The 13,886-nt window shown below is 44.6% G+C and overlaps 1 protein-coding gene across 1 annotated transcript; it reads right to left on the reverse strand.

The window, feature by feature from the left end:
- Positions 1 to 1,370: 1,370 nt before the first annotated feature.
- Positions 1,371 to 13,498, reverse strand: LOC114590722 (cytochrome P450 2B4-like). The gene is made up of 6 exons (XM_077923465.1): positions 13,312 to 13,498; positions 11,961 to 12,123; positions 11,583 to 11,732; positions 6,747 to 6,934; positions 5,182 to 5,323; positions 1,371 to 2,793 (listed from the first exon to the last, which is right to left on the reverse strand). The coding sequence occupies exons 1-6, from the start codon at positions 13,480 to 13,482 to the stop codon at positions 2,600 to 2,602; spliced, it is 1,008 nt and encodes a 335-aa protein (XP_077779591.1). The 5' UTR covers positions 13,483 to 13,498; the 3' UTR covers positions 1,371 to 2,599.
- Positions 13,499 to 13,886: the final 388 nt, after the last annotated feature.

Here is a 13,886-nt window from a genome sequence, read left to right on the forward strand (position 1 = left end):
GAGTCTAAAGCTGTCTGCCTTTTGTAGGCAGATGCAAGATTGCTGTGGTATCTGGCTTGCGGTACCCACAGGAACATGGCTGAGCACCTGAAGACTGATGCAAAGAGTTGGCTTACTTTTTGAAAGAATTTATTTCTGCCTCCCTTAAGCTCTCTTTATCACACATTTGTCAACTAAAGGACATACTGCTTCTCTGGGTGGTTTTAAACACCATATTTATATATTTTAAAACCTGTGTTCTACTTTATTGTAAAGCCCTGAGGTGGGTAAAACCATGTTACTATTACTTACTAGTGTTTATTCTTAAATCTCTTTACTGGCTTTGCTTACAATCAACTAGTGGGGACTGCTGGCATTACACAGGAATTCTAAGAAACCAACAGCAACCCTTTACTGGCAATCAGTGCAGTTTTGAAAGGTTCCATCCACCATTTTGATTCAAAATGGTGTCCAGTGATAGACCAAAACCTGCTGCTTCTGAAGAGCCGCTGTACCAATTTTTGTTAAAATATCTTAATAGTTGTCCTAATCAGTGCATTTTTGAAATACCTAGCTTGTTATTTAGTTTCAAAATGGTGTTCAAATATAGTCATGAAACTGCTCCTTGACCTCAGGGACCATTGTGACAAATTTGGTTACAATATATCTTAAGCAGTGTTTAAATAAATGCAGTTTTTTTCTTTTTTTAAAGGTTCAGGTTGTGTACCTTTTGATTTTGTGTTTATTGTTTATGACTACTTTTTGTTATGTTTGTACTTATGTTTTTTTGTACTTTGTAAGCCACCTTGAGCATGGTTTTAACTTTGGGAAGGCAGCATACAAATGAAACGATTTATTTATTTAGGCCAAGTTTTTCCACATCTTCTTGTTTATTATTCAGCCACGCTGGCATTTTTTCATGGGTTTGTGCCTTTTCCTAGCCCGTACTACATATTTCATTTGTGTCTTTGTGAAAATGACTTTAAATTATGTTCACACTTTCTGAAGGAATCTGGTCCTCCTACAGTAGTCTCAGTTTCCTCTAATTCCAATGAAATTTTCCCCTTGACCACTTGTCACTTACCTGTCTGTGAGATATATATATATATATTAAAAATTGTCCAGTAGCACCTTAGAGACCCACTAAGTTTGTTCTGGGTATAAGCTTTCGGGTGCATGCACACTTCTTCAGATACACTGAAACAGAGAGAGTTATTTTCTTCTTCTTCAGAGATTTAAATAGACAGAATTAAGGAATTTGGGGGTACTGCCTCTTGAGCAGGTGCAGAGGAGAGAGATAAGAGATATTTATTTGACACGTCTATTCACAGGCTTTCTTTGCTTTCAGTTGGGTTCTAATTGAGAGCCAACAGTGTGACGCGGCAGCTAAAAAAGCCAATGCAATTCTGGGCTGCATCAATAGGAGTATAGCATCTAGATCAAGGGAAGTAATAGTGCCACTGTATTCTGCTCTGGTCAGACCTCACCTGGAGTACTGTGTCCAGTTCTGGGCACCACAGTTCAAGAAGGACACTGACAAACTGGAACGTGTCCAGAGGAGGGCAACCAAAATGGTCAAAGGCCTGGAAACGATGCCTTATGAGGAACGGCTAAGGGAGCTGGGCATGTTTAGCCTGGAGAAGAGGAGGTTAAGGGGTGATATGATAGCCATGTTCAAATATATAAAAGGATGTCATATAGAGGAGGGAGAAAGGTTGTTTGCTGCTGCTCCAGAGAAGCGGACACGGAGCAATGGATCCAAACTACAAGAAAGAAGATTCCACCTAAACATTAGGAAGAACTTCCTGACAGTAAGAGCTGTTCGACAGTGGAATTTGCTGCCAAGGAGTGTGGTGGAGTCTCCTTCTTTGGAGGTCTTTAAGCAGAGGCTTGACAACCATATGTCAGGAGTGCTCTGATGGTGTTTCCTGCTTGGCAGGGGGTTGGACTCGATGGCCCTTGTGGTCTCTTCCAACTCTATGATTCTATGAATTGTGGGATCAGTGTTCCTCATGCATTCAAGTGTTTTTTTGTTTTTTGTTTTGCACACAACAAATGCCAGCCATATTTCCCCTCAATTCAATCCAGGGTAAATCCAATAAGATTAAAAAACAATAATCTGTTGCCAATGACTCATTTGAAATATCTCAACAACCTGTATGCAGTTTTAAGCCTCCAGCTGAAACCAGACAAACAAGATTAGCATTCACTTTGTTAACTCAGTATAAAGCGTTTATTTGCTCACAGATAACGGCTAGCCAGAAGCTACTCTATGGTTACATTTGAGAGAGGCAGCAAAGAAAATTAGGCATGGGTTCTTGTATGAAGCCTACTGTATATTCCAAATGCATTGTCAGGGTTGTGGTTTTGGAATGGTCCACTAGAGGCAAGGGAAGAGTGATAGGACTCTCAGCGGGAGCTATGTGACATCAGAACCTCAAGTTTAGAATAACCATAATGCCGTGTGTCACACTTGGTGACTCTCAGCAGATTCCACATCCTCCACTTTTTTACTCTGGCACAGGCCTGAAGCTTTTGGACAGAGAAACAAATAGACACACAGAGACAGAGAGACATTGTTCTGGATTTCTGAGTATTTCTGGAATCATGAATTTCCTTCTCATTTCACATTTTTACGTCTGATGGCTCGTAACAGGCAGTGCTTCCTCTCTCCTCTGCAAGCAGAAAACAGGGTATCCACGTCCACCTCATTGGGGTTTGCAACCAGTTGAAAGGTGAAGTTCTGGAGCAGGGTGACAATGAAGAGGAAAAGCTCCATCTTGGCCAGACCCTCTCCTGGGCAGGCCCTCTTTCCTAGAAGACGGAAAGGGAAAGAGAACTAGTTCATCACCTGAGACATTTATGGTACCCAGTAAACACTTGACTCCTGAGGAGTCACCTCAAATTATTATGTGTGTGTAGAGACATTTTCCCAGAAGCAAGATAATGTGATAGCCCCACAATATGAATGCAGAGGTATTTCATTAACCATTAAATGTATGTTAGACTATAAAGGTTACCATCTGTAAGAGCTCTGTTATTCCTCTGCCTACTTAGATCAACATTTCACTGAGCAGCCTAGGCAACAGGATTAAATTTCAATTTTCATCACTCTAATAAGTAGGAGTGGAAGGATCTGTCAATTTTGATCCTCTCATTTTTTTCATTTTCCCACTCTTAAAATCAGTTGCCCATATTTTGCTACAATTTGTCATTAAAAAATATATTTGTCAAACCTCATCAGCATTTTAGGCAGAATTTACCCTAATAAACTAATTTCTATATGTAGTTTTGACTAATATTCACATTTTCGCAATCAGTTTTCCCTACTATAATGCATCTTTGTATGTTATAGTTGCAAATATATTCATTTTTAGGCGCACTTTCCTCCAATATATGCTTTTTGGTAAACATTGTTTGGTTGCAGAACTGTTGCATATTATTATAATTTTCACTTTTAGAAGCAGCACGGGGGCAGCTGCAGCATGGGGAGGGGGAAAACCATCCACTCTTGCACTATAAAAACTCCCACCCCACCCCCATGAGCTGTGGTTTGTCCCAGAGGGATTGTTTGTGTACCCTTAAATGCACTTGGGGAGATTTACTAAGATCAAGAATTTATTTGAGAACCTCTGACTTATGGCCCAAAAAGATGTGTTATCAGGTGATATGTGACCAGATCACCTGCGTTCCCTTCTCCGCAAAAGTAAAAGACAGCCACTCTGGGGAATACAGGTGAATCACACTGGGACTGCAAAGTTAACCATCTCCCTATGCTGTTTTCCCAATGCAAGAGGACAATGCACATTCCTTCCATCACTCCCATGGTTGCTTGTACCTTTGCCCCACCCCACTCGGAGAGATTTAGTCATGGATATCTCCCTCCCACCATATTTATACAGTTTGACACCAAGATAAATAGCATTCTGCTTCAAGGCTCAGATCTGAAGCTCCTGTTCCCAATGCACAATAGTGTTCATGGCTGCTACTTTTACATGCTGAGACATGGCTGGTGCTGTGGTCTAAACCACTGAGCCTCTTGGGCTTCCCAATCAGAAGGTCAGTGGTTCGAACCCCCGCAACGGGCTGAGCTCCCGTTGCTCGGTCCCTGCTCCTGCCAACCTAGCATTTCGAAAGCACACCAGTGCAGGTAGATAAATAGGTACTGCTCCAGCGGGAAGGTAAATGGCATTTCCATGCACTCTGGTTTCCATCACGGTGTTCTGTTGCACCAGAAGCAGTCTAGTCATGCTGGCCACATGACCCAGAAAAGCTGTCTATGGACAAACGCCAGCTCCCTCAGCCTGAAAGCGAGATGAGTTCCACAACCCCATAGTCGCCTTTGACTGGACTTAACCGTCCAGGGGCCCTTTACCTTTTACCTACTTTTACATGCGGATTTGCATGTGCTCAAGGTGTTAATCTCAAAAACAAGACAGTCAATAGCAATGGCAGGGAGCAAGTCCAACACATGTGGATGAAGCAGGAATTTCAGCAGCAGCCATGATAGCAGAAGACCAGACTCCAAGAAGCAATGCCGGATTACCAAATTGGCAGAGTAGGCACCAAACTATGGGCCCCATGCCTTTTACGGACCCCACAACAATGGACCAAAATAATATTGATTAGATCTTGAAAGAAAATTCCAGTCAAGCTTTCTTAGTTCAATGTTATCTCACGGGAGTGCGCGCACTAGGGAGGCCCCAAGATTTCAACTGCCTAGGGGCCTCCACAGGGTTTAATCCGGCACTGCCATGAAGCACTCTCTATGCCAGGAGCGGGAAGCCTTTTCACACGATCTGGGCGGGCAGGACCAAAGGCAATAGTGGGTAGAGCAATGGAGCATCCTTTTGCACAGTAGGCTCTATCCAGCCTTGCAAAAGTCAAAGGATTATTTCTGCACCTGCCCCTTGCCAGCCAGCCAGCCAGCTAAGCAGGAAGCACTGTCACAGTTCAAGGACATATTCCAGTCAGCCAGAGCACTCAGGGTGGGCATAGAGCAGGGGTAGTGGTGGGTGCAGCCTGGGAGAAAGGGGTGTGGTCTGGGGAGGGGGGTGTTTGAGGAGAGTCCTGAGGGCCAAATAAAGAGGCCTGGAGGGCCACATTCAGCTTCCTGATGTCCCTCAGTCCTGCTCCAGGCTTTTGTAGGATCTTAGGTACCTAAATGCGGCTGCGAGCCCCGTGAACAGCTCTTACTGTTACCTGCAGAGAAAGCCATATAGGCATCATTCTTCCTGAATTCACCCTCTGCATCCAAGAAGTGACCCGGGTCAAACTTTTCAGGAGTCTCCCAGCAGGCTGGGTCGAAATGCACAGAAATGAACAGTGGAACAATAATGGTGCCCTTTAGGGAGACAAGAAGATGCATAATCAAGACTGTCGGCTCAATTTAACAGAGAGCAAATAAAAAGTCTTGTCTTTGACAGAGAGTTGAATGGAATAAATCTCCTCAGAAGAAGAAGAAGAAGAGTTTGGATTTGATATCCCGCCTTTCACTCCCTTTAAGGAGTCTCAAAGCGGCTAACATTCTCCTTTCCCTTCCTCCCCCACAACAAACACTCTGTGAGGTGAGTGAGGCTGAGAGACTTCAAAGAAGTGTGACTGGCCCAAGGTCACCCAGCAGCTGCATGTGGAGGAGCGGAGACGCGAACCCGGTTCCCCAGATTACGAGACTACCGCTCTTAACCACTACACCACACTGGCTCTCAGTGGTTCATAGAAGGATAGTAGCAGAAAGATGATGGGAGCTAAGGGTGGATGGATCTGTCAGTTTCAATTATCTCAAGTTCTCATTGCCCCCCCCCCCCATTTCTGCAGCATTTTTTCTTAAATCCTCATAAAAATTCCTCAGCATTTTAATGCAAATATCTTCTAATAAGCACATTTGTATGCAGCATTGTGCACAATTTTCACAAGCAACCCCCTGCCCTGAAAGTAATGCATTTTTAAATGTTTTTTCATGGATCTACCCATTTTTATGCAAACTTTCACCTTATTGATGCATTTCTGTAAACATAGTTTTGTTGGAGAGACTATATCATAAAATTCGAACTGATTCGAATTTTCCGTTCTCATGCTGTTTCCATTCTCATGTTGTTTTGAAAAGTGTGGTTCTGATAGATTCAACTAAGTAGTTGTGTGCATGGAATGAGGTCCGCTGGCACAACAGGACTCTCCCCACTCTCCTCCCACCACATGCCTTTCACCCCCTAAATCTCTTCTGGAGGGTTGGGGAAAATGCAAGAACGGATCGGTGGGGATGATAGGTGGGGAAGTTCTGCTGCACAAGCAGGCCTCATTCCCCATATGCATACCCCACTTGGCACTATGTTAAGCCCCACCCCATGTCTTTATGCGATTTACGATCAATTGTATCAAGATGTGTGGGGGAAAGTGTGTGTAGTGTTTTACCAACAATTCAAAATCTGCACTTCTCCCAGTTTAGCAGTGCAATTCTCTGGCCATGTGTACAAAAACACACATACTAAGATAAAGTGTGCATAAAATTCATATACTGATGAAAATAACATACAAGCTGCATTGTAATAAGCTAAAATGTATATATTAGGAGAAATTCACACTGCAATGCTAATGAAATTTCATAAATACTTTTTAAAACATGCAAAGTGATGTGGAAAAGTGGAGAACTAGAATTTATGACTGGAGAAATGAGAAACAAAAAACTGAAATTGCCATATCTGACCATCCTTTGCACAATACATTTGCCCTTCACCAAAATACCCTGTTTATTTTCTGACTTGCCACACCTGAGGGATGGTGTAGCCCTTGAAATCCACATCCTGAGTTGTCAAACGTGGAAAAGCCTCACTACTCCCTAGCTGATAACGCAGCATCTCATGGGTAAATGCATTGGTGTAGTTCATCTTCACCCTGTCCTCTACGCCAGGAGCACGGTTGACTCCAACAACCTCATCAATCTCTTGGTGGACTTTGGCTGCAAAGAATGATATTTTATTGCAATGAATAATATTATTGCATGTTATTCTGGAACCCATTAACCCCATATTGACAATACAGGCTCAGACTGCCTGCATCATACAGTGTGCAGAACCAAGGATATACAGCCGATTTTCGCTTTCCAATTTCAACCCTATTTGAGAGATCAGTTTGAAGTGATGGCCCAATGATCCGCAGTCACTTGCTGCATGACAGATCCACTGCTTGATCCAGGCCAGTAATAAAAAATGCTTAGGGTTAATCAGAGGTTTGTCTGACCCAGAACGAGGGCTTTTTTTTCAACTGGAAATCAGTTCCGGCACCTCTCAGGTGGGCGCTATTGCCATTATAAGAGAACAAGGGAGGCATTCATGGTGAGTTCCAGTTTTGTACTTACACGCAACAAGCCATTTCCCTTAGCTTCTCTCCCGCCAACAACCTTCTCATGTACCTTATTCAACCTGAGCAGGAAGCAGTCAATAAAATCACCAGGATTTTGTGGATCCAGGTTCAATTTGTGAGATTCCACGCTATCTCGGATAAACTGGAAGAGCTTGGAAGAGTCAGTGAAGGAACTCTTGTGTGGTCCAGGTACGAAGTCCATAATCCTTGGGATAGCATTGTATGCCTGGGACAAGGCAATGCAGTGCATTAGAGACAGTGATTCCCTCCCCCCTCTCCTGCCCCCATCTTCAGTGGCTTACTTTCCCACCTTTGGCCCAATTCACACGTTAATATATGCACCTATGTATTAGAGATGGGTTGCCACATTCTTTCTGGCAAAATACAGGGCAGGGCAAGGGTGGGGTGGGGTGATTTTTATTTTTAAAATCTGGTGCGGAAATGACTTCAAAACAATCTATTACAGTCTAACAGAATGGCCCCTCTGGAATTTGACATACACACATACATGCGCGCGCGCGCGCACACGCACACACACACACATTTGTAAATCTGTCTGTGCTTTGCTACCCAGAACTTAAATACATAACCTTTCACACACCTTTTCACACACATGCATTTGGAGAGGTTCCCTAACTTGGCAGGGGGGAGGGGGAGGGGGAGGGAGAGGGAGAGGGAGAGGGAGAGGGAGAGGGAGAGGGAGAGAGTTGACCTGAAATACAGGACAAACTGCATTCTGCATTGAATCAATATAGGACACAGCATTTTACATTGAAATATAGGACTCAGTGGCGTAGGGTTTGTGGTGGGTGCGGACCGCCCTGGGTGTCATCACTAAGGGGTGTGTGTGACAAAATGGCAAAATTTGTGTTTTTAAAATAAATAAATAAAAATTGGGCTCACGATACTTTACTTTTTTTGGAAAAAATAACTCCCGCACCCACCACAGCTCCCTTCCTACGCCACTGATAGCTAGGCGAAGTGGGGGACACTGCAGCGTGCCTGAGCCATGTGTCTCTCTTGAGGGGGAGGCGGCGGGCTGACTGCCTGCAAGCTCCATGCTGCTTTTTTCAGCAACATGAGACTTGTGTCTGCCCACCACCTCAGCCGCCCTACAGCTGAGAGGAAGGCTGCGGAGAGGCTCCATGCAGCGCTCCTTGCCTTGGCTCGCCCCGCCCCCGTGGGTAGTTTGCCCCACCCCCAGCTGCAGGACATGCGCGCCGCACCGGGCACCCAAGCAGCTAGCTACACCGCTGACAGGACTATCCTGTATTATACAGGATAGGTGTCAACCCTTGTTCTCACTAACATGGAAAACCTATGTCCAGGTTGCTCTCCTTTGGAATGCAGGAGAATGTTTGTTCATAAAAGGAGCATTTTGCATAAATGAACACTTTCAATGACTGGGAGAAGTCCCCAGTTTTCCTAGTGCATGAGGGTGACGTACCACTCCAGAGACATGGAAAAAGAGGCTCACAAATTTCTTGATCACATCCGTGAGCTCCTTTAATTGGGGGTCTTCATAGCTGAATCGGGTCCCAAAGATAACAGAGCAGAGCACATTAGAAGCAGCAGTTACGATGTCTGGCAATGGATCAAAGGCCTGCCCTACAACCACAAAGAGAGGGTTAAAAAGGTGACTGGCGTTTGTATCCTCTGCCCTTAATCCGTCAAGGCTTTGTGAACTTTCTCGGTGACCGATAGTTTGGAATTTGGATCTTTTATCTCTGTGTGTTCTGAAATTAAAGCTCAAGAGGAAAACTCAAGACTTGCCCACGCTGGAAGAATGGCAGATGCAACTGATAGACTATATGGAATTAGCAGAAATGACTGGCAGAATCCGTGATCTGGGAGAAGAAGCAGTGGAAGAGGATTGGAAGAAATTCAAGGACTACCTACAAAAACATTGTAAATTGTATGAATGTTAAGACGATGTAAGAGTAAGAAATAAATGTGGCATCAGTAAGTTAGTTGACAAGAGTTTGAGAATAGATGAAATTTGAGAAAAAGTTAATCATATGGTTAATATTATGCCTGCCTAAGTTTTCAAGACTTTGGAAAATAAACCTATATTTGGAGACATAATATGGGAAAAATACAAATAAGAAATTGAAACAAGGTGATAATTTGCTGTCTAGAACTTGGAAAGCAGGAACGAAAGATGTGAGGAAGTCCAAAAGTGAGGAAAGTAAGAATTTGACTTTGACGTTATATTTCCCCCCCCCCCTCCTTTTTTGTATGTTTGCTTTTTGTTTTTTGTTTTTTGTCTGATTATTGTATCGTCGGGGATGGGATTATATGTGTTGGATGATAAATGTTTAAAAAATGTTTAATAATTATTATTATTTTTTAAAAAAATGAAATTAAAGCTCAAGGTTGGCACATTCAAATAAGTGAATGTGATGTGCCAAAGTGATGAACTTGTTTAAAAGAAGAAGAAGTGAATTTCATCTGAATTCAACATGAAATCAATTTTTCCACACAGAATTTATATGGAAAATACAGCAGCTCTAGCAAGACACATTTCTGAAAAAATTGTAACATGAAGAGGCTGATTAAAACAAGCATTATGAAAAGCATGGGAGCAATCAATTTTGCTCCCCAAAGAAAGCTACCAAAAGTGAGATGTGTTAGTCACTGTGTTCAGTGGGGCTTAGTAAAAGGTAAAGGTACCCCTGCCCGTACGGGCCAGTCTTGACAGACTCTAGGGTTGTGCGCCCATCTCACTCAAGAGGCCAGCGCGGGGGCCAGCGCTGTCCGGAGACACTTCCGGGTCACATGGCCAGCGTGACAAAGCTGCATCTGGCGAGCCAGAGCCGCACACGGAAACGCCGTTTACCTTCCCGCCAGTAAGCGGTTCCTATTTATCTACTTGCACCCGGGGGTGCTTTCGAACTGCTAGGTTGGCAGGCGCTGGGACCGAGCAGCGGGAGCGCACCCCGCCGCGGGGATTCGAACCGCCGACCTTTCGATCGGCAAGCCCTAGGCGCTGAGGCTTTTACCCACAGCGCCACCCACGTCCCTTCAGTGGGGCTTACTCCCAGGTAAATGGCCATAGGATTGCTGCCTTAATGCCTCCACAGACATACACACCTAAGATATTGGCAAGGACAAAAGGTGAAATGAATGCCAGAATTCACTACCACAATCCAGCCAGTCATTAACCTATGAGAAATGTACTCATCTGCAAATTTGATTAGCATTCCCTCAGTACCTTCATCCAAGTCATTTATAAAGATGCTGAACAACAACAGGCCCAGGACAGAACCCTGGGGCACCCCACTTCTGGGCCGTGTCCAGAAAGTGGTGTTGGGGGATGAGTGTTCAGACCCCTGGGGGTTTGGGCTGGGTGTTCACCAGTATGCGGATGATATCCAGTTCTACCTCTCATTTAAATTGGAACCAGTGAAGGTGGTGAATGTCCTAGTGTGAGTGTCTGTAGGTGGTTGGAGGATGGATGGCAGCTAACGGATTGAGTTGAATCCTGATAAGACAGAAGTATTGTTTCCGGGGGACAGAGGGCAGGCAGGTGTGGGAGATTCCCTGGTGCTGAATGGCATAACTGTGCCCCTAAAGGACCAGGTGCGCAGCCTGGGAGTCATTTTTGACTCACAGCTGTCCATGGAGTCACAGGTCAATTCTGTGTTCAAGGCGGCTGTCTACCAGCTCCATCTGGTACGCTGGCTGAGACCCTACCTGCCTGCGCACTGTCTCACCAGAGTGATACATGTGTTGGTTATCTCCCACTTAGACTACTGCAATGCACTCTATGTGGGGCTATCTTTGAAGGTGACTTGGATACTCCTCCTCCTCCTCCTCCTCCTCCTCCTACTACTACTTTTTTCCAGGATGATGAGAAACCATTAGTGAGCACTCTTCAGTCAACCAGCTATAAAGGCACATAACAGTTATCTCATCATGGAGGGCTTTGTCAAAAGCTTTACTGAAATCAAGATACACTACATCCACGACATTCCCCTGCTCCTGGTCACAGGTCTGTATGCCCCAGCATACTCTTCTTTACTTCCTCTTTAACACTGTTCCCGCCCTAAAGGAAGGGCTGCTCTGTGTTCCCTATACCAGGAATGGGAATCTAGCATGTTCCAAATATTTTGGACCCCTGCTTCCATTAACCCTGGCCATTGGTTATGCTGACTGTGGCTGAAGGGAGCTGGGGTCCAACAATATGTGGAATGCCGCAGGTTCCCCATCTCTGTACTAGACCAGGAAGGTGCCTAGAGAACCTTGTTTGGCTGCCAGCACTTCCACCAAGCAGTTTGCCTCCTCTTGCATCCGCTCAGCCATCGGTTTCCTCCCCATGCCAAAGTTCCTCAGTGTGGAGAGAGTGAAGCGGCGCAGTTCCCTCCATTTTTCATTGTCTGGGCTGAGGAGCCCTGAAAAATACAATTGGCACTGTTGTATTTATGTTTAATCAGACGACACTGAAGTCTGCAGCATGTTTTGTCCAGAGGCAAGGATCTTCTCCCAAAGGATTTAGATGGCTCGTTGTCCCCAAGATTTGTAAGAAGATTGACAGCCATCAATTCCTGGGAAAGATTGCCATGACTCTTGGCAACTGCATCTCAAATTAAGGGGAAGATAAGATAGTTAAGAGCACCCACCGTAGCCATCAGTCACTTTTTCAACGAGAGCTATGGGTGGCCGCCCACCAAACGCTTCAGCGTGATCCACCAATGCACCTTTGACCGCATCATATCCACAAAGCACAACCACAGGCTTTGGCCCCAGCCAGATGGTGAAGACTGAGCCATACTTCTCAAAAAGCTGAGGACAGAATCCAAGAAAAGCACGAGTCATTGAGCTGTAAGATATCATTCTTGGAAATCTGCTCCAATTTGCTCCCCACACCATACCATTGCTTACTGCAGATCAGTTGCATTGATTGTCCTTTATTTTTGTTTTTTTAAAAAATGGAGTTCAAAGAATGTGTGCATGGGGGGGGGGAGATCCTTACCTGACCTACGTAAGTACCTTGAATGGGCTCTGCAGCTATACTTATCTCAGTTCTAGCACTGGGGAGAACATAATAAGTTCACCTCAAATAAAGGAAACAGCCTAGTGTAAGATTGAGATTGCATTCACATTAGAACTTCACCTCTGATTCACAGCTATCGCCCAAAGCACATTAATACTTCACTTAGCGTGAAGCATTTAGTGTGCTGAGTTCAATTCAATCATTTCTTCAAGATGCAGGGAAACCTTGAAGCGTTCCAAAAATGCTAGCATTAAAGAGACGGCATGGGTGGTTCTGAGCATAGGAACGCAGCAATTTGCCTCATGCAGAGTCAGACCATCGGCCCATTTACTCCAGTAATGCCTACACTGACTGGCAGCAGCTCTCCAGGTGCTCTCCAGGGATTGAGCATGTGACCCTCTCTTTGCAAAACAATGTACCCTTCCTGCCCCCCCTCTGCTGCTTTAAAGGGGAAAACACACACATCTGGACTCATCAGATCATGGATCTTTCATGCCAAGGTTGCTTTGAGTGGAAAGATCACAAGGCAATTGGAACACCATGAGTCATGGTGTGAGGAGAGCTAAAACGTGAAGTAGATATTGATGAATTTACCTTAAGAGTAGAAGCAAAGAGCAGAATAAAGGGGGGGGGGAGTTAAATACAGGCTAGAAGAACGCTTCCAAATGCAATCAAATGAAGGTGGCAGGGGAGAGAACTTCAATCATGCCAGCTGGATGAGTTAAAGTGAAATAAATCTCACCCATTCGATCTTAATGGATCTTGAAAATGCTTCCCAAATTATGGGGTAGTTCTGAGAATAGAACCAAGGAGCATTTGGATTAGGTGGTGGCACAAGAGGATTGGTATTCCTGGAAATCTCACATATGCAGTCACCTCCTGCCTTTATTTCTGCCTTTGCTTCTTGAGCCATTTCTTATTCTCTGCCTTTTTAACGAAAGGATTCCAGGGGAAGCCTTGCAAGAGAGGGCACTTACCTTGGGGTAGGTTTTGTGTAGAGGCAGGACCTCTTTCTGCAGGAGGTTCCCCAGAAAGAGCCAGGGAGTGGGTCCTGGAGGTAGCTGGCCTCTTGCTTTGTGAAGTTTGAAGGACAAGGCCGTGAGCAGAAAAAGAAGAAGGAGCACTCCTGCCCCAGTTACCAGCTCCATCTGTATCCTTGCTCTGTCCACTCCAAAGGCAAAAGGGCAGAAGCTTTTTAAGAGATGCTGAGCTAGAAGAAAGTGACAAAGTTTGAGACATGCCCAGAACGCCAGCGAGAGACATTTTTTCTACCTTCCTGGATTCCAATCCCCCTGGTATCTTCCACTGTTGCTAACACAGCTGCAGGCTAGTCAATTACACCAATGCTTTGGGACACGACAGAACTTTTCACAAAACTCTTGTTTAGTTACTGTTTTGATTTCAAATAAAAATAAATGGCACAATCCCTGTTATTTTTTTCTGTAAAGGTTCATTTGCCATTATCATCATAAACATAGGTTCAAGATTCCAGTAAGTGGGAGTTTGAAAGGGATATAGATTTAGGTCAGTTTATCCCCATGGGGATTTTTGT

This window comes from Podarcis muralis, chromosome 2 (genome assembly GCF_964188315.1).
Source record: "Podarcis muralis chromosome 2, rPodMur119.hap1.1, whole genome shotgun sequence".
In the NCBI taxonomy this organism is placed as follows: domain Eukaryota; kingdom Metazoa; phylum Chordata; class Lepidosauria; order Squamata; family Lacertidae; genus Podarcis; species Podarcis muralis.